This window comes from Gambusia affinis, linkage group LG10, assembly GCF_019740435.1.
Source record: "Gambusia affinis linkage group LG10, SWU_Gaff_1.0, whole genome shotgun sequence".
Classification (NCBI taxonomy): domain Eukaryota; kingdom Metazoa; phylum Chordata; class Actinopteri; order Cyprinodontiformes; family Poeciliidae; genus Gambusia; species Gambusia affinis.
The window spans coordinates 14,273,894-14,301,182 of NC_057877.1; the positions used below are offsets into that span (position 1 = coordinate 14,273,894).

Below are 27,289 nucleotides of genomic sequence, written 5' to 3' on the forward strand. Positions count from 1 at the left end.
TAAAAAAATACTAATTCTTTAATTAAAAAAAGAGATTTTAAACATCTACCCAATGAATTAGACAAAACCCTTTTAATACAATCAGATGTAACATGAGGTGGTTTATAGAAGCTAAAAACAGAATCAGCTTTATTGGACAAGATTGTGTGCACAAACAAGGAACAACTTCAAACAGTGAAATAAACATCAGAAAATAACATTAACTTGTCCAAGTACAGCATCTACTCTACATTGTGAGCACTGTCAATACATAAAATGTATATCCAGATTAAATATATTAATGTAAATAGGGAAAAATACATATAAAATAACTGTACACTATCAATCAAATATCAAACAATGATGTATTTGAGCAAATAATAGCTTTACGTCCAAATAAATACTTACGAAATATACAAAAACAGCTCAAACTAAATCATATCTAACAAAATTACCCTCCTGACACATACAGTATGGATTGTATACAATAACTTCCAGAATTTTATTGAACCACGAGGAATATAATCCTATACATAACATACTGCTCACAAGAAGCAGAGAGGTCCCAAAACTACAGAAATCTCAGAGATACTCCTGGGTGTACTGCTCAACTCTATTCCCAAATCTCTGAGAGGAAGTAACTCCATATTCCCTCGATGCAACTCTGTGCTTCCTCGAACCTTCACCACCATGTGCAGCTAGAAAAACAGATGGAAAGGAAAGATGTTGACTTTGTTCTTAAAACAAACATGTACACGGGGAAAAGTTTTCACAGCATTTCCAGATTGTTTTTTTCATGTTATAATAGTGACAAAAGAAAAAACTATTTAAGTTGTCTCAACCATTTATTCAAATATATCAAATGTGACCAAAAAGTCAATATAGACCAGGGGTCTCAAACTCCAGTCCTCGAGGGCCGCTGTCCTGCAACTTTTAGATGTGCCTCTGTTGCAGCACACCTGAATAGAATAATTAGGTCATGAGCAAGGCTCTGGAGAACTGATCTACACAAGGAGGAGGTAATTAAGCCATTTCATTCCAGCATTTTTTGTACCTGTGGCACATCTAAAAACTGCAGGACAGTGACCCTCGAGGACTGGAGTTTGACACCTCTATTATAGACATTGTGAACCATTTTTTTAAACTTATGAAGAAACTAATTGTTTCCTTCTGCACACACATTTACTTTTTGAGACTATTTATATTTATATTGAGACTATATATATTTAAATTTATATTTATATGTAAATATATGTATTTATAAGATGGCTTCACCCAATTTGATTACAAAATGAAGCTGGTCTTGGGGGATGTTATGATTCCAATCTTGATTCATCTCAGTATAATCAATCAGAATTGTAAAGAAGCCCACATAATGACACTAGAAACAGTCTGTACAATGATTGAGGAAAGACAATTCACTGCTCATGGTAACACAGACTTTTTCTTCTCCAGACACAGAAGGACAATTCCTCAGAGAAAATAACCTTTCACCAGTTTTCTTCAGTCCAGTCATGTACTTCAATGTGGGAAGTTCTAGTTTGTTTTTTTCCCAAGGACAGAAGTGGCTTCTTTGATGGTCTTCTTGTTTCAGTCTTTTTTCTGTGCATTCGGAACTATCTGTTACCAGTTCAAGTTCTGCACTAGTAGTGACCGTTCTGCAGCTCACTTTTCAGAAGGAGATGGTTCAGGCTTTTCTTCACTGCTATTGGATCTCTTATGTTCAAATTCTTGACAATCCAAAAAACTCATATTTTAATTACAATATCCTTATCCATCAGTTAGTCACATTTAAAGGTATTTTAAATTCATTACTGTAATTCTTTTAAATAGAAGCAACAAGAAACAGATGGATGCCTGTGTAGTCTATGCTCCTTGCATATCATTGAATGTTTTGTCTACCTTGACATGCATTTCTACAAAGAATGCCTTTACAACTGCAGCAATTGCAGATTTTTTCTCTCTCACCTCACAGGTTTTCCTGGAAACTGCAATGAAGCGTGTGTCGATGATTTTGCCAGAATCCCCCTGCAAGTTTACAATCCACTTGGCTAAACCTGCTGTGGCAGTGGGACTGGACTGGTTTCCTGCACATCTGATGGTGATGTGCTGGAAAGAAGTGTGACTGTGGAACCTCAAAAACCTCAGCTGTACTATATCCACAGTAGTATACTCGAACTGTCCAAAAACAGAGAACAAAAGAAATTTAGAGGAAAGAGACAGAAGAAGCAACTATTCATTTGTCCAGATTATTCAAGAAAATTTCTGAGACTTACTCCGTATTTGTTGTATTGAAGAGTAAACCACTGCACCGGCGTTCTTGACTTCATGTCTAGTTTCAAACTCATTTTGAGCTATGGAAATGACACTCATTTAAATGAATGTAAGGTAAATATTTAAACTTGTGCATATGTTTCACACACCTTTCATTGGTTAACACTTATTCCTCTGACGTACCTGTGAATGTTGAGGATCTATGCAGGTTGCTCCTCCAGCTGTGAAGTTGCAGAAGACTTTCACTGCATCGCACGCACAGCCTTGATTGGGGTCCATATAAAAATAACCTGGACGCTCAGAATAATTTGAAACAGAAAACCTCATCAGTCCTATAACAGATACATATTGCTGAATTTGATGACTCCAAAGACCTACAGGTGCTCACCATCTTCCAGATGTGGATAGATAAGTTTCAATTCATAGCAGGTCGTGCCTGGATCATCTTTTGTTCCCAAAAGCAAGCTGGAGGTTTCCTCAGCTTGCTCATCTGCAGACCGTGATATCAACCGGCTCTGCTGCAGAGGAGTCAGTAACCTTCTTACAAATTAAACTACAGTGACTGACAGACAGACAGAAATATCATTCAACACAGCATCTATATGACAAGAGAGCTTGTGCAACCTTTTGTTCATCTGTTTTTAGTGGATTAGGAGAATCCTGGGAATTTTTCAGTCTGTGCCTGGATCTGGGTTTGGACTTGTGCCTTTGCTCAGTTGGTAGATCAGGTCCTGACTCAGGTTGTATTTGTTTATGTCTTAGTCTGCCGGGTAATCCTGGTTGTCCCTGGGAAGAAAATAGGAAAATACAAACTAATTCAGCTGCATTACAATAAGATGTTTCTTGATCAGACTTAATTTTCAATCTGCAAAATTATTCATACCCCTTGAACTTTTCCCAATGTTGTGCTATAGTAACCAAAAACTGCAGCACATTTTAGTAGGAATTGGTTTTCGAATACTTCAGCAAAAAGTGAAAAGTGTGGCATGCATCTTTTCTAGAAACGCCTTTATCTTCAAATAGAGCTGCACGGCTTTTGAAGTATATTTATCAGCTTTAAATCTAGAAATGTAAAGTTTGTCATTCTTCTCAGTCAACTTAGAAAACCAGTAAACATCCCTCTCTAAGTCTAGCCACAGATTCTCAATTGGATTTATATCTGGACTTTGACTGGGCCATTGTAACTCGTTTTGATCGAAACCATTTCATTGTCCTTTGCAACCTCTCAGATATTCTTTTAGGATTTTGCTGTACTCATCTCTTACTAGCTTCCCCACAGCATGATGCTGCTACTACCATGTAGAACTGTGGGAATGGTGTGTTTATTGTGATGATTCAACTATTTTGAGTTGTACACTAACATTTGTGGTTGTACACCTACATAGGTTTAATGTTCAAAGTGCATGAAGTTTTTTTTGTGCCAGGAACAGTGCATATATTTGTATCATTACAATGTCTCTTACAGGAGGTCCGGGTTTGCCTTCAGCTCCCTTTGGTCCTCTTTTTCCTTCGACTCCTTTGATCCCCTTTAAATATCAGTTTAAGTTAATGGCGATGAAACAATTTTACATGTGCAAATGGTAACAATATAAGTACATATCCGACCTGAATAACAGAATGCAAATAAATATTTTAGAAAATTACCTTTTTTCCAAGATGACCCTGTGACAAAGATGGTTAGACAGTGTTATTGTAGAAATTACATTTAAAAAACAAAACAAAAACAAACAGTACATTATTTACTATGCATAAAGTCAAAATTTCACTTTTAAAGAGTGTGATATGTCAAGAACATACAGTTAATCCAGGAGAGCCTCTTTGCCCTGGTGGACCATAAGCACCCAGGTGTCCCTATAGAAAACAGATATTGATTTTTAACGTTCAACTACTTATTAAAACATTAGAAAACAAACCTAAACAACAACAACAAAAAAAACTTACACGAGGTCCTTTTTGACCAGTTTGGCCTTTTAGCCCCTGCAAACCAGGATTCCCCTGAAGACAAAGTTAGAAATTAATTAAGTCTGGATTAAAAAAAATCTTATAAAGGATGCACCTAAATTATTTTGCACTAAACTCAAATTACCTTTGGCCCTAGTGGACCAACCGGACCCAGCATCCCAATTTCACCCAAAAAACCCTGCAAATATTAATAATAAACTTGTGCATACTTTTATCTGGGTTCACAATAAAAGTCTAGAATCTATTCATGCACAATACACTGTTTTGTAAAAACAGTATTGACGTGTGAGTGTAAATAGTTTACCTTTCGCAGCACAAACAATACAGAAGTATATTGGAAATATTTTAGCCTATTGCTTGTGAGGTGATGATCATGTAAAATCTATATTTTATGTCTTCTACCTCAGTGCCCACGCTGCCTGTTTCACCCTTTTCTCCTCTCACCCCAGGAACTCCCTAAATAATAAGTGATCATTAGTGTTAAAGATGCTCAGAAATATCTCTTTATTTTTTTTAAAAATTAACAAGCTTACCTTTGGCCCAACTGGGCCAAGTGGTCCATTTGCTCCTTTTGAACCAGTTTTACCCTGAGAATAATAATAATAAAAAGAATAAAGACAAATATGTTTTTATATTGTTATTGCATTATCAAATTATTCTTAGCTGCAAATGTATGGATAAAATACCATAACCCCGATAGCTCCAGGGTGCCCTCTAATCCCAGGAGGTCCAGGTTTTCCCTATAATAAACATAAAACTATTTCTAGTTGGCAGAATCCCCTCCACACTTTTTTTTTTAATTCCAGATTCAACATTATCAAGAACTTACTGTCTCTCCAAGGCTGCCAGGAGCCCCGGGAGCTCCTCTCAAACCAATAGCCCCCTTTAGAATGAGCAGAAGAGAAGAATAGTGTTTGAACACATTAATCATCATCTGAAATAGAAATTTGAAAAGGGAAAAGCAAAAACCGTTCTCACCGGATACCCTTCATTTCCGTCAACCCCCAGCAAACCATCCAAGCCATTTAAGCCCTGACATGTAAAAAACAAGCTTTTACATTTGCATGACAAATCATGTAACGCTTTAAATTAATTTCTGCATGATGTCAGTTTAAAAGATGTGTGTTTGTGTTTTATTCGGTTGAGATACTTGCTGGTTTTCCAGGTGTTCCAGGAGGTCCAGGCCTCCCTTTTTGTCCATCAGATCCCTATAAGGCAATTTTCATATTTATATATTATGGAGTTTACCTCTCTATATCTAATTTGTTAAATCAGTCAGTCAAGTTTATTTGTATAGTACATTTCAGCAACAAGACAGTTCAAAATGCTTTACATCATAAAAACATAGCAACTGCATAGACACATCACATACTCTTCAGATAGGTCAAATAGATGGGTCATTGATTATGAACAATAATTTACCCTTCATATTCATCAATGATTGATTTGGGGAAGATAATATTCCCTGAAGATAATAAGATTTTGATGCGTAAACAACATTTACAAGTCTTAGCTTGTCTGTCTTTCACAGATTACATCTTTAATATAAAAATCACCAGACTGCATCACCATTATAATGCAACCAAAAACTTTCTGAAAGGCTAAACAGTTTGAAAAATTTGTAAACAAAATTATTTTTTCTTTAAGTCTGACCACAAACCTATACAGACACCTTTTAAAATGAACTTGAGCAGAGTAATCCTCCCATGAGCTAATAAGGCCAAAGTAATTATTAGTAATCATGGAGTTTCTCTGTTTGGCTTTAGGATTTCTTACAGACATATAGTTTCTTTATTGTTTTTTTTTGTAAAATATAAATTGTTGTACATTTTAGAGACTAAGATGAAACAGAGGATTGCCACAGGAACATGCTGCCACCACCTTCTTTCACTATGGAAAAATGTTTTATTAAGCTAATTTACAGTCTCTGATTTCATCCACACACTTTAAAAGAATAGAGCCTATGTAATTTGTTTAATACTCTTTAATGTGTGTACTGCACAACAAAAATATAAGGATTTTAAGAGACAAATTATTTCTTTCTGGATTTTATATTTCTGTTTCTGCCTGATTGTTGGGAGCAGCTGCTCAATGATTGTCTCTGTGATATTCTGCCATTTTTCCAAAGAAATGCCACATCTTACAGCTTTTACGTCTTGACATTTTAAATTAAGTCTAATAATTTTACCAAGATTGAAGTAAAATTGGGGGAATTATCCGAAGAACAAAGTATTTTAGAATCTCGCAGTTTACTCCGGTTCTGTGTTTTGGTAAGTTTCTCATTTTGTAACCAGTAGGATGCAACATAACTGTGTTCACAAGATCATTTTTAAGAAAAGACTGATGTCAATTTTAAGAACATAGATTTATTTTGATTTCCGGATCAGCTCAACTGGATGAGATCTCGTTTTTCCTCAGCAAAATGAAACTCACAGTTTTCCCAGGAGCTCCTTTCGTTCCCTTCCTTCCAGACTGGCCAATTTTTCCCTTTATATAAAAAAAAACACCACACAAACACATCCTTAAATATCAATCTTCAAACAGGATGAGAAAACCACATATGCTATACCAAACAGGTGAAATATAAACATTGATTTGCTAAACTATTTATTTTAAGTGTTATATATCTGTTTTACTTTAATTCAGGTTCACAATTGAAACTTTTCTTACTTTTGGTCCCTGGATTCCTTTGGGTCCAGGAGAACCAGGGAGACCAGCAGGTCCAGGTCGACCTTTAGATCCTGGAGACCCAACAAATCCTAACTTTCCTACAGTGCCCTGAAAGTGTATTATTGCACAAAAAGTGAGCACACTGTCACGTGGGTTGGGTTTCATGTTCACGGTTAAAAAGAAACAATTACCACTGCGCCATGTTTCCCAGTTTCACCCTTTGCACCTTGTTGGCCTCTTGCTCCCTTGCAAAGACACAATTACAGAATCATTGAACCAGTTTGTCATCATTCAGAACATAAAATAAGCCTGACCAGACCAAACAGTTGCCACAGGGGTAGAAATAATGAAAACCCACCATGTCTCCTTTAATGCCTGGAGGACCAGTTATGGCTTTCTCCCCATGACTGCCCTGAATTAAAGCAAAGGGCAGAGACACAATTAATCAGAAAACAGAAGACACATTCACAGAAGTAGGATTGTCATGTTTGTAGATTAACAAGTTCTACAAGATGTATGAGAATAAAAGGTGCATTTTACCTTTTGTCCAGGCTTTCCTGGTTTGCCCTCTTCTCCTTTTATGCCTGATAAACCCTGAAAACAAACAGCGTTATGTTTTTTTCTGTGCTAAGGAACTACAAGTAGATTATTCTATGAACATAAACATACATAGTGAGGAAGTTTACTAATCAGCCTGAAATCAGCATATACAGCTGAAACTAGGCTGTTACTATATAAATACATCCCTTTTCCTCTGTTTCACATTAAATCAGATCAAACTTTTTCTGTTTTAGGCAAGAGGATTACCAAATAATTTCGATTTGTTAAATTGCAGAGTAAGTTTTGTTTATCCTTCCACAAGCTGTTAATTAAACAACAGCTTGCTGGAGTTCAGCCCCATTGCTCCTGACAGAACTGGTGTAACTTTGTGAGATTTGTATTCAGTCTAGTTCTCATATATGCGCTCAACTGTGCACACAGATTTTCTATGGGACTGAGATGGCAGCTTTGTGACGGCCACACCAAAACATTGACTATGCTGTCCTTAAGCCATTTTGTGACTGATTTAGCATTATGATTAGGATCATTGTCAACTCTAGCCCAACCTTAAGCTCTCAAAGTCACGTATTGAGACGTTGCTTAAAATATTTCCACACAACACAATATCCTTTTATGATGGCTTCTCTTCTGTGAAGTGCACCAGTACATCCTGCAGCAAAATACCCACAAAACAGGATGCTGCCACCTTTGTACTTTCACAATTTGTTACAAATGAGTGGCAGACTGAAGTGCATAAAAGAGGTTGGCAGCCAAACTCTAAAACACTTACAGGTCAACTCAGGAAACTAAGGCACACTGGAGCCCATATGAGTGGATATAACAATGGTGCAGTTGAAAATATTTATACACACAGGGGTAATCAGAAAGGTGAGGCACAACTGGGAGTAATTATAGAGGAATGAATGTAGTGTTCTACAAATGAATGTAGAACACTAAAATACTAATGAAAATTTAAATGCACAAGGAATAAGAACAAACACAGAAACTAAATACAAGGAAATAAACAAAGGAGGCAAGATCTGTATTTAAGAAAAAATATAACAAATAAATAATCTAAATACATACACAGATGCAACCCAAACACCATGGAATTATGAAACACACTTCACAGCTGGGATAGTGTTCCTAGGGCTGTATTCAAAATTTAAAAATGATTATTATGACATACACTTCAAATCAACCTTTATCAGACTACATGACTCATTTTTAGAAAGTAGGATTTTTCTTTCTGAGTACTTTTCCATCCTTTAGACTGGTTTTTATGTTGCTTATAGGAGAAATGGATTCTTCCTCCTTGAGGAATCTGTCATCTTCATTAAAGTCACAATGGCTGAAGATCCCCTATGATGTTTATATTTGGGTGTAATCGTTTGAACCAATGATCAACCAGACCAGCTCCTCCATTCTCTTCCTGATATTTTTGCTGAATTTATTTTGGATTTTCTCATGATATCCCACAAGGAAGAAGTGGGTTTGATGCTTGTCTGACTTTAAAGATGTACTTCTAACAAACTCAAAATTAACCAATCTGGAGTCTACAAATTCATGACAACATCTCAGTTTCCCAAATAGTTTAAAGACATAGTACCTTAGAGTATATAAGCAACACAATATTTGAACAAAAAGGTTACTCCTTTTATTATTCTGATATTTACTGACCAGAAATTATTTTAATGACCCTATGATCAAAACAGAAAAGTTTAGTCTGAATTGACTTCAGGGTCTTACTTAATATAAACAATGCATGTAAATATCTGGCTTCAACTGCTTGTGTTGTTATTTGAGGCAGGTAATGGAAACATAATATACAGTTTAAAACTAATATTATTTCTGATATTATATTAATTTCCAAGTTCATGAATTAATTTATCTTTTATCTGTAAATGTTTTGTTACAAATGTCATTATGCCCTAGTAAAATTAAACTATGAGAGTAACTACGCATCATATACTTTAATGGGAGTACAAAATATAGCCATTATCTTATGTTGGCAATAAATCAATGATCATAAATAAAATCAATGTTACATACAGACGACGACGGTCCAATTTTCCCAGTGGGACCGGCCCTACCAGGAGGGCCCTAGAATAGAAAGAGACTGTGATTATTCTCTGCTGTGTCACAACTAAGCATGCATTTATGTTTCACATTGTGACAGATCATGCTAAATGTAACAGTAGTATGTAATGCTGTCTCTCTTAGTGTTTCCAACAACATAAATCATCACACTGACAGCCTGTCCCTGGGTCCCCTTCTGCCCTTTGGCCCCTGCTTCTCCAGTTTTGCCTCCAGGTCCAAACTGTCCAGGGATTCCTGATGAACCTCCGGTGCCTGCCTCTCCCTGTGAATGTATCATGTCAGATCTTTATCACTGACTTGATACACATGCAGCATTATTTATGAGGTTATAACACATAAACTGTCCAACCTTTGGACCTGGAAGACCTGGTTGTCCTCTGTCTCCTGAAGGACCCCTGTATCCCTGCAAAGGACAACACATGATGGCAAAACTGAAGAAACTACATAATTTAAACCTCATGCAATTATCCAGAGCACTACTCATAACAAATATGTCTGACATTGTGGCCTGAAAACTTTTGTATCGTGTGACAGGGATGTCAGGAGCAACAGGAGCATCAGTATCTTAACCTGCTTGCCCAGAGGGCCCTTTGGTCCTTGTGGTCCTCGGTTTCCTTTTTCGCCCTCGTCACCCTTTAGTCCATTTGGCCCTGTCAGTCCAGTTGTTCCCCTGTCACCCTAAACAGTTTATAAATTGGTTAATTAAAAGAACTTTAATTGTGATGGATTTTCAAATCTCAAAATATTATATCAGCCAAAAAAAAAAAAAAAAGTATAAGTGAATTAAAATTTGCATTCAGAAACTCACAGGGAGGCCTTTTTGACCAGCTGGTCCACTGGGTCCCATAAGTCCAATTTTACCCTGATCACAAAAGTAGTAAGTTGCTTTCATACAACAAGCATCAATATTTTTACCTCCCCAAATAAATACATGCTGTAGTATAATCTAGCTGTGAACAGGTGTGGTTCAGTATGCTATTTTACGGTCCGACGTCATTTGGAGAGTGTTTCCACCACCAGTTGGATTCTTACTGTATGGTGCTGCTTTATTATGGAAATAGACAAAGTTATGTAAAGAACTGCACCAAAGCGTGTACGTTTAGGAGAGCGACTGTTTTATAGCCATTTTCTGATTTATAAAGATTGTCAAATATATATCTCATATCATACACTTAAAAATGGCATGCACTTTTTTCTTTCCTGATTTGAATAAGTGGGTAATTGACATATCTGTCACATTATATTTATACACCAGAAAAAAAGAAGGTAATGAATTGATTATTTAAATTTGACTGCAATCAACTTAAATAAGGTATGAAATTTAGAAAATATGAAAAGGATTTGTAGGAATTGTTAATTTGTAGGAATTTGTTGGGTGAGCATGTGGAGGTGATTGTTTTGATAAAAAAACTAACAATTTATTCAGTTGCCTGCTGAATAAATTGACTAAAATTAAATGCTGAATTTTCCAATTTTTGTTTTTTCATTGTGGGATTATAGTACTGAAATAAAATCTGGATTCACTTTAAGATTTTAACAACTGAATCCCAACGGACTGGAGCACATCGAAAATACTCCGATTTTTCGTAATGGTTAAATTACCAGCACAATAAAAAGAAATCAGGTGATCAGCAGAGTTTTATTAATATACCTCCTCACCATCGAGACCAGAAACTCCCTCCTGACCCACAGCTCCTCTAATCCCCTAAAGATACAATGATTACAGACATTACTGTACATTACCCTGCTAGTCTTGTGTATAGGCAATAAAAACCAAAACAGAAACAGAAAAGGTGATAAAGGAGATTTTCTTTTATATTCCTGACCTTGTCACCTTTAAGACCAGATGATCCTATGAGTCCTAGAGGCCCATCTTTACCCTGTGGGGGAAGAATAACATTAATATGGCTTTGCAAAGATCTTGCTAACCCTAACACTATGACTAACTAAGATTAAGTAAAGCAATGACGATAAAAAAAAAAAAAAAAAGTTCTGCTTTTATTCAACCTCTCTCACACAACAGCCTCGAGGCTCTGAACTGATCTGGTGACTAACCAAGAGAAATCGTAGACTTTCAGCAGACTGACATGAAAGACGCATCCTGTTTTCTGGTCACATAAGATGCTGTCAGCAGATATCCTAGGAGATATTCTGTCAGTCAAAAGATTAAAAACATTTAAAGCTAATTAATGTTGCGTTATATGATATTTGACTTTCAACATTTCAGCTCCGAACTGAACGAGATTAGGTCTCAAACATATGGTGTGATTCTGCAAAGCACAGGGTGATTAAGTGATGAAGTTGACCGCTGTACACACTGGTTGTGTTTCTACATCATAGAAACACCTTCTTGCATATTTGAATAGAGTTTTGTTATTTAGTTCTAGCAATATTTTGGTCAACATCGTGACCTCTTAGGTTAAACAGACAAGCAGACATTTTGACTGGCAGAAAGAGAAAGAAACTAATGAAACCAAATAAATGAAGTCCAGCAGTAGATAATAAAGATTAAACTCACAAGATAACCAGTTTCTCCATCTGGCCCAACTGAACCTTGCAGTCCTTTGTCACCTGAAGGACCTCGTGGTCCTTCCTCACCCCAGCGCCCAATGTTACCCTGGATACCCTGTGAGAAAAAAAACAAAATTACGAAAACAGAGATTTAACAGAGAGATTGTGGTTTTTAATCATTATGGTAAATGTGATAATTTTGAAAAAAAAAAATGCTTTCACAACCCATAGATGTGGGTCAGTGATTGATTAGCAGTATTTATTTCATGTATACTATCTAATTAATGAAACTCCAATATCTTACAGGAGGTCCTGTGTATCCTTTTGGTCCAGGAGTGCCAATTTCTCCCTGAGGTATAAAATGTTAATTAATAAAAAATAAAATAAAATCAGAATCTCAAATAGACTTTCAATATTTGTCCTTTGAAAATACTTCAATGTTAAATAGCAGCAGCTAATTTACTCACTGGGGGCCCTTGCTTTCCTCTTGGCCCTTTCTCACCTCTTTTGCCCTTTAAAAATCAAAATTACTTGACATTAAAATGTATCTTATCTTCTGTGGCTGCAATATGTAATTGAATACCTAAAATATGAGTTCTTAATCCTTACCTTTGATCCCTCATTTCCTGCTTGCCCCCTGAGGCCTGGTTTACCTTTAACCCCCTGAAGAAACAAACATATGTATTTTTAAGTATTTCAACATAATTAATGGCACACACAAAATGTCAAAAATAATCTAATTTAGTTATGAGGGACAAGTGCTACGAATTAGCTGTTGCTATTGCACTATGACGCAAACATGGGACTGCTGTTCTGTTCTGTTTGTTTATGTCGATGTGTGACTGTTCCCATCAAATAATCTTAAAATAAAAAAAATAAAATAAATAATGTAGCTAACCAATGAGAGCTCAGATACTTAAAAAAACAATGGCCACTGCTTTTCATCATCTATAGATTCCCTATGGTGATGTTGGTCAGACGTACTCTGTCTCCAGGTCTTCCTGCTGTCCCCTTCAGTCCTGTGCTGCCAGGTTCCCCCTGGTTATCAAAACAAACACATTTAATTAATACATGATCTGTATTTTGATCTATAATTTCTCACGAAGAAAATAACTTCAGGTAATTCTGTTTCCAGTCAAATACTCACACTGTTTCCTACAGGCCCTTGAATGCCAGGAGACCCTATTTTTCCAGAAGATCCCTGTGGAAAACACCAAGTCATCAAACAATGATTTCAGTAACAGCTGAGCAGAAGTTTATCACTTGGAAGCCCAGAAAGAGGCCTTTCTTGTTTAAATCTAATATGTGATATTAAAAAACGATGTTTAATAATTTTAGGACTCACTACTTGGTGGATAATTAAAAGTTTGATGGACAAGTTTTAGGAAAAGTACAAAATCATTCTAAAGTGAGCATTTCCTCAAATTTGAAACACAGAAAAATATAAAAATGTAAAGAAAAAAAAAGTATATAATTTTATAAATTTTCTATATCATATTAAATCAATTTTGGGTTCTAGAAAGCCTGGTGTCTATGCCAGCAGTCACTGACTATAACTATGTAATTGCGCATTAATTTGTATTGTCCCATTTTTAAGAATAAACAAAACTGAAACTGAAACAAGAGTTGGCCACCACTCCATCGTAGGACCAAATGATGCTAAAACAGCTGTGAGTTTCCAGTTCACTATACGTACATGTTTTAGCACATTGAGAAAACCTACAATTACGTACACTGGAGCAAAATGCAGACTACACAGAGAAAGGTTAAGATTTAAACTCAATACCTTTTAGCTGCGATGCAAAACTATTAACATCACTCAGTAGTGCAGTGTAAACATTCATAGTACAGTTAATTCATGTTTTGAAGTGTCAGCATTTGCTGATGTTCTGTAATCATTTTGACTACTTGCAGCTAAAAATGTTCCAGCTGAGGAGGAAGCTGGAACATTTCAGCTTCCTCCTCATCTCTCTGCAGACCTTTGGTGGGTCTGCAGAGAGCCAGCCCCACAAAGGCCTCTAACCTTTCGACACATTAACAAGTGTAAATTAACATTAATGTTGTTGGGAGTGAGCTCACTTTTGGTCCTTGAGGTCCAGCATCCCCAGTCGTTCCACTTTCACCAACTGGTCCCTAAAATATAAAAAAGCCATTTAGCAGTTTATTACACAAAAGCCAAGTTCTCAATTTAAAACATAAATTGACTTAAAGGTAAGTCGTTTAGTGAATGGCTTACTTTTGCTCCAATTTCACCATCCTGCCCTCTGCTGCTTGAATGACCCTCAGAACCCTAAAATGGGACAGGACACCAACAATAAGCAATCTAACTAACTTTTCTATTTCTTATCTGTATTTAGTGGATGAAACTTGGCTTTTTACAAAAGTTGGATCTTCAGGTTAGATAGATACAGTACAGACAGTGCAGACAAACCTTTGGTCTGTACTGCAGATAGATAGATAGATAAATCTTTATTGTCATTGTCACAAGAACAACGAAATTTAAAAAGTGCCATCAGTCAGTGCATATGCTTAAAAAACTGTCTCAAAATTACGTGCAATGTAAGAAATACATAACAAATAACTGATAAAAAACTAATAGATAAGAATAGCCACATTCACACACACACATCATTCATGATGATTAATGGTTGTTTTTGATTGCATTTAGTTTTGTTATTGCTGTAGGGTAAAATCTGTCTGGTTACAGTTGTTGCTTCAAAAACTTTGCCAGGATATATTTTCTGTAGCTGATGAGTGTAGGAGCAAAAAAGTTTCAAATAAAAAAATTCTGAACACAGTTTTAAATTAAATAACCTTCATCCCTTTTGGTCCAGAAACCCCTGGAACGCCATCCCGTCCCTGCACAAACATGACAACATGACTTTTTAATTATTACATTTGCTCTAAATAAAAAAACATCTGTTAATGAATCTTTTCACATTTTCAGTGTAGAAATCTTCATGCTTATGGATAGCATGGATTATTATGATTTTCATAATAAACTTGGTCACATTTATTATGGAAGGCATATTTTTGAAAGCCTACTCTAAATATATGGAACACTATTCTTCATGTACCCCAGTTGGTGAATGCTTTTGGATGAAAAAAATGATCATAAATTCATCAAAAATAAAAAACAAAATAAAATCTGCTTCTGCAACCAAGTTGTTTAAGTTGTCTCATTAAAAACTATTTGACTATCCCCACTGAAAATTTATTTGCTATAATCTGAGGAAGGATTCCACCTGCACTTTGTGTAGATGAATGATGGTATTTGCATATTTGTAATAGTGCACAGACGTAATTGTCAGACCAAGGACATGCTATACCAGATGACGTCTGTATTTTGTTCTATTTTAGAGGACAGATATATGACAATATCTCCTGATTATATAAAATGCAACCTTTAATATTTAATCTTTAAAGCCTTCCTTAGGATTTTAGAAAAACAACAAAAGGAAACATACTTCAACTAAAATGAACTCGATGTTGACAACTGTGATGTCTTACATGGTTATCTTGGATTTTTGTGCTCTGCTGAATTACTCATCATTCAACCACAATTTCTACTTTGCAATAACATTCCTTTTACTTACGCATTTAAAATGATCAATTTTCCACTTCTTTTCATGCTTTTACATTGCATATTTAATGGAGGTTTAATAAAAACAGTTTATTCTTGGAAGTTATATATATATATAAAAAAACCAAGAGCAGATCTTTATCTTTAAGCTGAATATTGCTGTCAGGTGTGAGAACAGCTAAGGAAATATGGCCACACAGGAACCTTAATACCAGGTTCTCCTTCAGGTCCTCTCTCTCCTGATTTGCCCATCTCCCCCTGCAGGCAGAAAGCACAATCACAGCATCAGCTCAGCCATCAGCATTTAAATTAAACAAATCCTTCTCTTACTCTGACTCACAATGGGTCCAGGCAGTCCAGAAAATCCAGCTCGACCGCTTCGGCCCTAAAACACAGCAATAACCATAAGTCGCATGGATGTATTATTCACGCAGTAATCTCACTTTATATCAAAAGGCTCTGGGCTTGAATCAGATTAGATTTTTCTGCAGGGTGGCTCGGTCGGGTCATGCAGCTGTCCCCAGTAATGCATGGAAAGAAACCAAGAAATCCCATTTGCAGTTAGCTGAAAACCATGTAGGTGACAGATTCTGCAATCACTCTGAAAACACAATGAAACATGGCGGTGGCAGTATCATGCTGTCAGGAGGATTTTCTTTAGCAGTGACTGCTGTAGAATTTTGGGAATCTGTCTAAATAATAAGAAAAGGATTAATCTTTCTCTTTAAGTTTCTTTATTCAAAGGCAAAAGCTTTCGAAAACCCACCTCACTGAGTTAGGAGCAGAGTCCTGAATGACACGCATCACATCATTATATAGTCACAGCAAGGCAAAGACCCACCCAAAGTCTGATCTTATCTCTATTCCACAGAGAAGCTGATGGGGAGATGGATAAAGCTAATAACAGGGTTTATCTGGGTGAAAAATCATGTTGGGAAAAGACTGGAGTCTGAGGTGGAGATTCACTTCCTGTAGGTCTAAGACAATAAAGTCACAGCTAAACCTACAGTTGAATATTCAGTGTTCAATTGTTGATTCATGAGAAGTGAATACTTATGGCAGTTTTATAATTTTTCTTTTCAAATCATGTGTTGTTCTTTTTTCTACATCACATAAAAACACCAACAAAATATGTTAAACGTTGTAGTTGTATCTTGACAAAATGTGAGCACTTTACTGTATTAATATTACCATTAAATACAAACACTTCCTGAACAAATCATGATAGCTTAGCATACGTCTTTGTTCTACCTTGTCACCTCTTGAGCCAGGGCTTCCCTGATTGCCACTCTGTCCTTGATCTCCCTTTATTAGAGAACATAGATGCAGAGAAAAATAAAAATTATTTTTCATTTTTATTTTTCCACTTTAAGTGTGCAAATCCAGAGATTTGATTAAATTCACCTTGGATCCTTCTTTTCCTGGCCTCCCTTGCTCTCCCATAATGCCATCGGGTCCCTTAATCAGAGAAAGATTCAACTTTAGTATCAGAAGTGATTCTGGCTTCATTCATCTAATTTATTTCACTCACAGCGGGTCCAGGAAGTCCCATCAGTCCTCTTGGTCCTTCTGGTCCCTGTAGCCCTGTTGGGCCCTTATGCCCTTTCACTCCCTGTTTTCCTGGAGGCCCTGGAGGTCCCTGAACACAAACAAAAGTCCAAGAACAGAGTCACTGATCTGGTTGACCGTCTAAAAGGACCTGACCCGGGAGGATCAAACTTACAAGGTCTCCATTAAATCCCGTGCTTCCTTTCTCACCTTTCCGGGCTTTGGCACCCTGATTAAAACAAACACAAATATAAAACTCCACATTTAGATTTTTAGTTTCAAAAATGAATTGTTGCAGTTTCGCAGGAAGGAATTAAACATGCATGTTGGACCCATTTTAGCTACAGTAAAAAATGAAATGGCTTTATGTAATCTTACAGGATCACCTAAGGGCCCTGGCTTTCCTGATTCTCCAATGTCCCCCTAAAAAGGAAAATAAGACAATATTCTGGCAAGTTCATGGATAATGTTAGCACATTTTCACTTTTAAACATTGTCAAAGCTGTCCTACATTCAGTCCAGGAGGTCCAGGTTCACCAATTTCACCCTCATCTCCTTGATCTCCCTGGTAAAATAATAAAAATAATAAAACATCAAAGTATAAATCAATGACAACATTTTTTTGTTTCCACTCGCTTGTTTAGACATACTTACAGGATCACCTTTAGGTCCTATAGATCCAATTAATCCAGGGTTTCCCTTCGAAGAAACAAATATAAGTTGCCTTATATTTGTCTCATCACAGCCTTATTTTCAGTTACGGGGATCACTGATAAACATGTAGAAAAGCCTTAAAATATGTACATTTATTGCAGTTGCATCGTCTCACTGAAAACCTCTGAGAAATGAAACCTTTAATAAGCGTATAGTGACTTAGGACAACAAAAAAAAAGTAGCTGCTTTTAACAAAATCAATAATCAGTGGTCCTACCGTCATAGGTATTTTTGCTGTCAGTACTTGCTGGTAAGTACATTTCACAAACTTTCTAGATCATCCACAAGCCTCTGTTTTGCTCTTGTGGTTTCTTGTCTTCAGCTCATCAAACAAGTTTTCCGGAGTTTGATCACGTTTATCTTGTAGGGATTATTACGGGTGCTCTAAAGTGGGATAAACTGATCAATTTGAAATTATGTCCTAATTTGAGTTTTCCCCCTGCTGAAAAAATGTACTAAGATCAAAATAATGTTGAATGTTTCTTATGTTTTCAGTGTGAAATTATGTTACTACAATAAAACATGAAATGCTTTTCACACATTTTGATCAGAGATGCCGGTACCATTGAGTCAAAATTATATCTTATGCTTAATCAATTACTTGTTTTACAGATAGATAGTTTCTAATCAAATGTTTGGACATGTTGTACCTGAGGGCCCTGCACACCAGGAAACCCCACTGCCCCATCTGGACCAGGCTCTCCCTGAATAAAACCAGTCTTTTAGCAAATAACATTTCCTTAAACATTTGCCTGAAGAGCATGGATGTTAATGTCCCGCCACCTGTGGTCCAGCTGGTCCCCTGGAGCCCATTTGTCCTTGATGACCCTGAAAGCATAAACAGTTCTTGTGACGACTGTCTTTTTATTTTCATATCAACATTACCTGCTTTAAAACTTGTCTTACTCACAGGAGGCCCCTTAACTCCAGTGAGTCCCACAAATCCTCTGGGGCCAATTTTCCCCTGATGAGATAGAATATTGATTTACTGAATCTTACTGAGTTTACACAACTCAGATGATGGCTGGTGTGCGATGTGCCGAATCGATGCTGTTACTGACTTACAGGTGGACCAGGAGGACCGCTAAAGCCCGGAGCTCCAATTTCTCCCTAAAAAAAGCAACAGTGATTGTAATCAAGGTGTAAGTTTATGTGTGATTGAATTTTGATAAGTCACTGCGTCCTGTGAACGTTTTTGAAAGACACAAATCATTTACTTTGGTACTTTACTTTAGGTACTGTGTCGATAAGACCGATCCAGTCAGCTGTGTGACACTAACCAAAGTTCCTGGTGGTCCTGGGGAACCACGAGGTCCCCTGACTCCAGGTATGCCCTGAACATTGAACACAACATATTTACAGTCAGAGTACAGTCACGGATATTATTATGTAACGCAATAGCAAGGAAGGATGAAGTCTGTTCATTTCAAGCTAAAACTTACACTATAGCCGGGAATCCCATCAAACCCTTTGGCTCCCTTATTTCCCTGATGTAAACAAGAAACATAAATCAGACGACACGTCCACCTGGTGAGATTTAAAGGGTTGAATATTCAATCTGACCTTTTCTCCTTTTCTTCCTCTTTGCCCCTGAGCTCCAGCTTCTCCCTGATAGCCCTGCAGGAAGAGAACATTGTGTTAAAATGCAAAGAAAAGAATAAAATATCAATGGATATTTAGGGAAGAGTTGATATTTTTAAAATATGCAACAACCAAACATTTATACTTTGATTTTTTGTGTTATATTGAAAACACAATACTGCAATTTTGTAGTTTAATGTCTGTGAGACATAAAGTTCACTGTAATCTTACCCACTCACCCAGCTCCCCTTTGCTTCCCTTCTCTCCACCGTAACCTTTAAGACCCTGTATGAAAAAAACCCCCATACAGAACAATCAAAGTCATAACTAAACAAACACAGGTTTTATAAGTACATGATTTGAAGTTTTTTTTAGTTTAGATGAAACAGACTTGTGAAGGTGCACATTTGTTTTTCTTGGTTGATTTCTTTGGATTTTCTTTCTAAAATGCCACAGAAGGCAGCAGTGTGTTTGAGGGGTTGCCTTAAAAATCATCCATTTGCCGATACATTGTCATCTGGACATTCACAAACAAATTAATAAGCCAATGCAAGTAATTTTGAGAATTCTTAACCAACTTAAAACAGGAAAAGTTGATTTTAATTTTATGTCAAACAGTAAGTGAAACATGTTAATGGGTGTTTTTATACTGTGCATGTGACACAATTAACTGTAACTATTTATCATTTCACAGCAGCTCTTCCAGTGTGCCAAAGCATTTTTCTACTTATTATATGGAAAAGCGAAAACACAATCTAGAAACTTTATGTTTGTGGGCATCAGTACCTGTTCTCCAGGGAAGCCTGTAGGGCCTGATTCAGCATCTCGTCCTGGGGTGCCGTCTTCTCCAGGTCGACCCTGTGGACCCGGCATACCTTGTGGTCCAGGTCTCCCCTGTAGGAACATAATGTTTCAAGAGAAAATAGTCCCTAAAGTTTATTTTTAATATTGAACAACTGCCAAAACTAGACTTTTCTATTAACTTTACATGCGAAAACCACAACTCATTTCTTTATCATTTTTGATCTGAATTATTTGGAGCCAGAGGAGCTAAAGTGCCACTTGTAGCTCTGGATCTGCAGACTCTTTGGTTATGAATTAAAGCATCAGTCTCCAATAAGGAGTTGAACAACAGGTGCTTACAGTTTTCCCTGGATCTCCTTTGGGTCCTTGCTTTCCAGCAATACCAGGTGGCCCCTAAAAAACAGAAAAAAATTAATCCCTGTTTATTTTTCATTTGATATAATTTTATTAGGCAAAATGCACAAAATCCCACAGAATTCTTCACTATCAGTATATTTAGATATTCATTAGCATATGAGTGAATTTTATCATTTGTATTGTCTGCGCCATCATTATTGAGTTTATTTGTGCCACTCCTGTGTCTTGAAATTTCCCCTCGGAGGCAAATAAAGTTATTTGAGTGGAAGTGAATTATGTAATAAGGAGTTTTTAAAATTAAATTGTTTCCCTACAACTGGTCCCTCTTCTCCAGGAAGTCCAGGTGGGCCCGGAGATCCTTTACGTTTCTGCAAAAAAAAAAAAGGATCCAAAAATTATAAGCATAACATTTCTTTCCTTTTACTGAACATTTTAAATATGGTAAAAATCTGAATGTACTGATAAATAACATATTAATCCATAAAGTTGTACTAACTGTCACTACTTTAGAGGAAGATAGTAAAAAAAAACAAACATCGTTCTGTTAATTATCACATAATCTTTTGTAAACAATAAGCTCCTTTGAGATTTGCAGTTAGATGTAGGAAGGATGACATTTTGCTGGAGAAAATTTAGGCAAGACAGTAAAATGCTGCATCCTAATCTGCAAACTATTCAGTGGGATTGCTCTTATTTAAGACAGCAGCAGTGAGCAGTAAATCCAGACCTTAAATGGGATTAAAGGATACAGTGCAACGACAAATGTTTTAGACTAAAATACTATCTCACCAACCACCTAAATCAGCAGCTGAGCTGCTGCTGGACTAATTTATGGTAGACTGACAAATTTAAATAAGTACAATAAAAACAAAGCATTTCATGATGAAAAAAGGAAAGATTGCATTTGTACAGCACTAGGGTGCTTTTTATAAGGTAATATTTGTGGAAAAACATCTTCATGAAAGGCTTTAACAAGGAGGACAGATTTAAAATTAGCGCTTTAGCAGAAATAGTTGAATCATTTCACAGTTTCTGAAATTACTAAAACACACATGGATGTGTTTTAAAAGTCCAACAACACGGTACATTGCTTTAAATCTATTACATTCAGTTTATTGTGCATAGACATTCATACTGTCCAGTCCAAATTAACTTAAAAAAACAATGCTGAGTTCTTCTTCTGGATCAGTCAGTGGTGCTATAAAACTGCAAATAAAACTGGTTCCTTATCAGGATTTATCAGACAGTTCTCATCAAACCATCTTTTTTTTTCCCATACTTTGATTTTATTTTTGAGCACTAGCCACTTCACTGATAGTAGTATAACATAAATGCATCTCAGGGACAAAACAGTCACCTACCGGCCAAGAGGATACAAGCTTTTTGTAGATTTTTTGCTTCTGCAAGAGAATGAGACAAAAAACAGTTGTGAAAAACCATTTTTATTATCCAATGATCAAACAAAGTTAAGTAATGATATAGTTATCAAGGGCAGAAGAAGTGTGAAAAAGCATTGTAGAATCAATCTATAAATAAAATCTGTCAGACAACACAAAGTAGGCTAAAAGATCCCAAAAAAGTAAAAATTCAAGAACAGACTCTGGGAATCCAGTAAACCCCACTGAGAGTCATTATCCACACACGGAGAAAACAAGGGACAGGAGTGGCTGGCCTACCAAAATTATTCTAGAAGAGCATTAGCCCATCCACTGTAGCTGTAGCTTTGTGCCAGAGTAGTACTTTTGTACAGCAATTGAAAGGTTGTAGGTCTGATTTCAGCTTCAGCCTATTAAGTACCCATACGAATCTGCAAACAGGTGAATAAACATGTTTGTGAGAGAAAATGGGTGAATGTGGTGAGTATGACTGGAAAGGTGCCACATAAAATTACTTAATTTATCCAGCAGGTATAAAAAAACATCTGCAGCACAGCAGGTCTCACTTTTCTATTTCAAAATCAGTATTTGTGATTTAATATCAAAGAGACTGAGCAAACATTTTATCTCTTGGAGAACTGCAAGGTAAAACCCACTGCTGAAAAACAAAAGACCTTCCTCACATTTGTCTAAAATACCTCAATGATCCTTTGTTGATGTAATCTGCCAAATTAGGTTAGGATAAACTACAAGAAGTCAATTGTTTGTTCCCTGCAGTTTTATGACTGCAGGGCTGGCATCCTCAATCATATCATAAATCAGCAGGTGATATAAAATTCCCTCAAGATGTCCAACAGAACTGCAAAGATTGCTAAATGAATGCATCCTATGGCGATGTAGTAAATAGACATGAGCAGAACATTTGTTAGTTGTTTTATTTCTTCAATCTACTCTTCAGTAATTCAGTAGCTTCTACTGACCCGTTCACACTGCTGTATATTGTAGATCTTTATTATTTTACTTCAATTCATGTTCACTTAGTTCACAGCCTCGGTTTATCTGTTCTGTCCCAGACCATTTTCGCTGGCTGTTGTTTGTATTTATGGGGTTTGATTACTGCTGGTGGAAATCCACAGAGGACACTTACCTTGAAAGCCTCCCACTCTTCTTCAGAGGTTTTGAACACAACAATGGCGGACATCCCAGGTGGCCCAACAGGGCCTCTGTATCCGGTCTGCCCGGTCCTGCCCATGACGCCTTGGTAGCCCTTAGAAGCCAGAGAACAATGTGTTTCTTTGATGAGGAAAACATGTGTAATTTTAGATCATGTTGTCATCATTTAGATGAGCCTCTATTGAAAAAAAAAAAAAAAACAGCTGGATTTTTGGTGGATCAAAGATTCATTTTTATGTAAATTTATCCTGTAAAGTTTCAGATGGTACAACACAAGACTCCCAGACTCTAAATGATCCAGAGCCATTAACCCAGTGTTGATTTGCTTAGAATAAGGCTTGAAGAAAATACATTGCTATGAATATAAGCAAGCTGTTTAAAATGAACACATTACTTTGTCTCCTTTAGTTCCCGGTGGCCCTGGTAGTCCTGGTGAGCCCTGCTGTCCCTAAGGAAAGAATAAGGTACAAATTTTATTGCCAAAACTTTACAATAAAATTTTCACTTGTAACCTGGAAAAACAGGAAGAAAAATCTCCATCCTGCATAATTACTTTTCTCACAGCTGTTCATGGTTTGGTTTCATAAATGTTTCAGTTATACACTATTTTCAATATCTTTTTTATTTTAAAGTATGTGATAACTATTTTTTAATTGTATGCATACATATTTTGTTGTTTTTTTAAACTACAAAATCTTTCATTTCCAACACCAACAAAGTTAAAAAAGTGAATAAAGATTTTTTATGCATTTTAAAAATTATTTATAGATGTTTCCAAGAAGTGCAGATACTTCAAATATTATTTATGCAGATAAATAATATCCTCTTAAGACGTAAGAGGAAATCTTAGTCATTCAAACGCAAATGCAAAAACTGTCAGAATAATTTGTAATACCAAAGATTGACCACATGAGGGAGGCAAAACTTTTCAATCAAGATACAAATCCGACCTTTATTTGACAACGTCGAACCTTCAAAAGAAAAAGGTTTCGTCTGTCTTAGTCCCATTTGATTTTTATTTTCAAATGCTACAATGGAAATTTTCCGTAATGCATAAAAAAAGTAAATTAATTTTCTGCACACAAAATTCAACGAGCCACTTTTTAGGATCGTACATATTTTACAGCAGTTTTTTTTTCACAAAATATGAATATTTATTGTAGATTTATTAAGAGATGTTTGAACTTGATTGCTGTGTACAAACGTTTCTATTGGTAGATAAAATATCTATAGTTTTATTGTTTCTAATTATTTCTATTGTATGCAGGGCGATTCTAGGATCTGACTTTTAGGGGTGCTTAGCCCCCAGCATTTAAATTAATTTAAATTAATTTTTAATTTAAAAATTCATTAAATTAATTTTTATTAAAAATAAGACCCATGAAAAGATATTCGTTGGTGCAGTTTTCTAAACCTAACTGCTTATTTACATACATTCACAAACAAAATCAAGAGACATGTCAGTAATTCACAGAATAAAAGAACAGTGTTAATTTTACTCATACATATAGTTATACAGAGTAAAATCAGAGAAACTTTAAATTTTTTCCAGAGGTGTATAAACTCAGTTTGAAACAGAATTTCAAGACCCCATCATACCTGCCAATGCTGTACACAATTTCATTCATAAATATAAAAATAATTCTATATTAATTAAGTACTGCATTGCCCATTGCAAAAAATCACTAAGCATAATATTTTGGATTGCAAATTGTCATCTGAATAAAGGCACTGATGATACAAGCCTGACCTCATACAGCTGGTTAAAAATATATATAATGGTCTTTACTGTTTTTTTTAGAGGCTGGTTCTAGACCAAATTTACCACAAGGGCCAGAGCAGACAGTGTCTTTATGGAGACCCTTAAAAAAAGAAGAATTAAACAAAAACAGAGCAATATTTTATCATTTAATAATGTGAACAAAGAGCCACTTGCGTCTCCAGAGATTCGGGTTGCAGATCTCTGATTTAGTAGATGGAAAGTGTGATCCTATCTCCATATAGCAGTTAAAAGAGCAGTACCATAATTTTTAATTCATTAAATTAATTTTTATTAAAAATAATTTTAATGTATTTTCAATAATACCTTAAAAAGAAAATTGTGAAGAAAAAATATCTAACACTAAATATTTAAAAAAAGAGATTGATTTAGTATAATTTCTTTAGAACCCCTCTTCGCCCCCGTCTAGATCCACCCCTGAATTGCAGGTCTGGTGCACTTTTACTTAGCATGTTTTTTCTTCATTGATAGGAAGTCAGATTATCCAAAATGGTAAACCACATTAATAAAATATTAGTGAAATAATACATTAAGTGACCACTGGACAATTATTCATAAAATATATCAACATTTTTGAATAAAACACACAGAAAGTAATGTAATGTAGGAAATACTTATGTATTTACTGTTAATCTATTTGTATGATTCGTTCTTTAAATGGCCACTTATTTTGGCTATTGCTATTATTTGTTAAATATCATCCAAACCTGACATCTTAAGCAAAGAATCAAACCACAATAGTTAACTAAAGTCACAATAAGAAACTTTATCAATCATAACTAAATGTTCTGTACCATGTCAGCGTCAGGAGATGATTGAGGATGAAGAGACGCTGATTTCTGGTTCTTAAGGTTCTGATGGGTCTGCAGTTCCTCTCCTGATCCATTCTGTTTGATATACAGCAGCACACTGAGCCACGACGGACACTTTTTTTTGTCTTTTGATGTACACAGTATCCATCCTCTCTGAAATTGTTCAGCTTATAATGCGCGTCTTTTCACTCACGTCTGTATTTTTCAAAACGTTTTTGTTTCTAAGGACATGGAATCGGGTCGAGGACGTTTTAAAAAGACGCGGGTTGAGAGCAGCTCACCGCGGCTGCGTAGTGTCCGTCTCTAGGCAACCGTGACTGCAGCATCGGTGTGTAGCGTTCAAGGGGTCCTTTTAGCTCCCGCCACGACAATTTAGCTGACCTGTTTTAGGAACCCTAAACAGGGGGGTCCTAGATACGCCACTGCTCTCACCTCTTTCATGCTTTTATATTTAGAAGAAAAGATCATTTTTATCAGGTCTTCATAAGTCTATTTAGTCTCTGCACCTCATCAAAAATGCTGCTGCCAGAATCCCGGCCACAAAAAAATTAAATCAGTAAAAAAAATTTGTTACATTACAAGGGTCCTTTAATTTCTGCAGTGGCTGTTTTATAAATCATCTAGGCACTGAGTTAGCAGTGCCACGCATTTCAGAACTGCTTATCAAGATGAACTTTGCAGGTCAGGTCATCTAAGGCCTGTTCATTCAGTGTTCATAAGGTTCATAAGGTGAGAACAAAACATTTCTGGTCAGCATCTACTTTCGATGATCCCTGACTCTGGAACAAATCCCCTGAAAGCCTAAAATGTGCAGAAACTGTTGGCTCTTTTAAATCCGTACTGAAAACATTGCTGTTTACTACATAAAGGTAAAGACTATAACCGTTACCAATGCATTAGTTATATATTTGTTTAAAATTTACATTTAATTTACACATTTATTTTTCTGTTAACAAGTTTGAATTTACCTTTGTATAAATGGTGACATATAAATTACATTTCTAAAGATTTCTTTTGAAAAGTTGTGTTAAAGTCTTACCCTTTGACCTCGGAGTCCTGGTCTGGGTTTTGCCTGTACTTCTCTGTATTTGATGTCTGAGGCCTGATTGGCTGCTTGAACAGCCTGTTGTGGTGTTTCAGTCTGGGATTGGACTCCAGAATTAAATTGAAAGATTAAATCAGACGAGGACTGATGGTGAGGTTTCACATCCTCATTGTCAAAGACTGTAGCTTCCATTGTTGGATGTTTCAAATGTTCCTCCTCCGTCTTTAACTCTTCACCACCATAATCTGTATCTTCACTTTCATTTCCTCCTGCTTGTGGAAGTTGCGTTGCATTCGCTTTAGGAGAAACAGCTTCTAGATGTTTACCCATTTTTACTTTTTCCCTTGTCTCACTGGCCGAAGTATTATCCAACTTGGTGTCAAAGTCAGTAGTGTTCAGTTCTTCTCCCTTTACTACTTTGGTAGTAATAAAGGTCAGGTTTGAAGCTGGATCTTTCTGGGGTGCAGATAAATCCTCTGA

At 36.1% G+C, this 27,289-nt stretch overlaps 1 protein-coding gene across 1 annotated transcript; it reads right to left on the bottom strand.

Annotated features, from left to right (window-relative positions):
• Positions 1 to 103: 103 nt before the first annotated feature.
• On the bottom strand, positions 104 to 26,864 carry si:dkey-21p1.3 (collagen alpha-1(I) chain). The gene is made up of 63 exons (XM_044128351.1): positions 26,804 to 26,864; positions 25,747 to 25,839; positions 23,567 to 23,620; positions 23,147 to 23,266; positions 21,985 to 22,023; positions 20,938 to 20,991; positions 20,606 to 20,659; positions 20,249 to 20,356; positions 19,702 to 19,747; positions 19,445 to 19,498; positions 19,324 to 19,368; positions 19,162 to 19,215; positions 18,947 to 18,991; positions 18,792 to 18,845; positions 18,665 to 18,709; positions 18,532 to 18,585; positions 17,822 to 17,866; positions 17,679 to 17,732; positions 17,546 to 17,590; positions 17,343 to 17,396; positions 17,151 to 17,258; positions 17,024 to 17,077; positions 16,871 to 16,924; positions 15,960 to 16,004; positions 15,824 to 15,877; positions 14,851 to 14,895; positions 14,273 to 14,326; positions 14,116 to 14,169; positions 13,184 to 13,237; positions 13,021 to 13,074; positions 12,646 to 12,699; positions 12,504 to 12,548; positions 12,341 to 12,385; positions 12,044 to 12,151; positions 11,352 to 11,405; positions 11,177 to 11,230; positions 10,334 to 10,387; positions 10,096 to 10,203; positions 9,875 to 9,928; positions 9,680 to 9,787; positions 9,478 to 9,528; positions 7,426 to 7,479; positions 7,244 to 7,297; positions 7,077 to 7,130; positions 6,886 to 6,993; positions 6,649 to 6,702; positions 5,370 to 5,423; positions 5,194 to 5,247; positions 5,045 to 5,098; positions 4,902 to 4,955; positions 4,749 to 4,802; positions 4,618 to 4,671; positions 4,340 to 4,393; positions 4,195 to 4,248; positions 4,051 to 4,104; positions 3,898 to 3,915; positions 3,717 to 3,779; positions 2,878 to 3,039; positions 2,642 to 2,771; positions 2,437 to 2,543; positions 2,256 to 2,333; positions 1,948 to 2,157; positions 104 to 677 (listed from the first exon to the last, which is right to left on the bottom strand). The coding sequence occupies exons 2-63, from the start codon at positions 25,836 to 25,838 to the stop codon at positions 525 to 527; spliced, it is 4,158 nt and encodes a 1,385-aa protein (XP_043984286.1). The 5' UTR covers position 25,839; positions 26,804 to 26,864; the 3' UTR covers positions 104 to 524.
• Between the last annotated feature and the right edge of the window lie 425 nt (positions 26,865 to 27,289).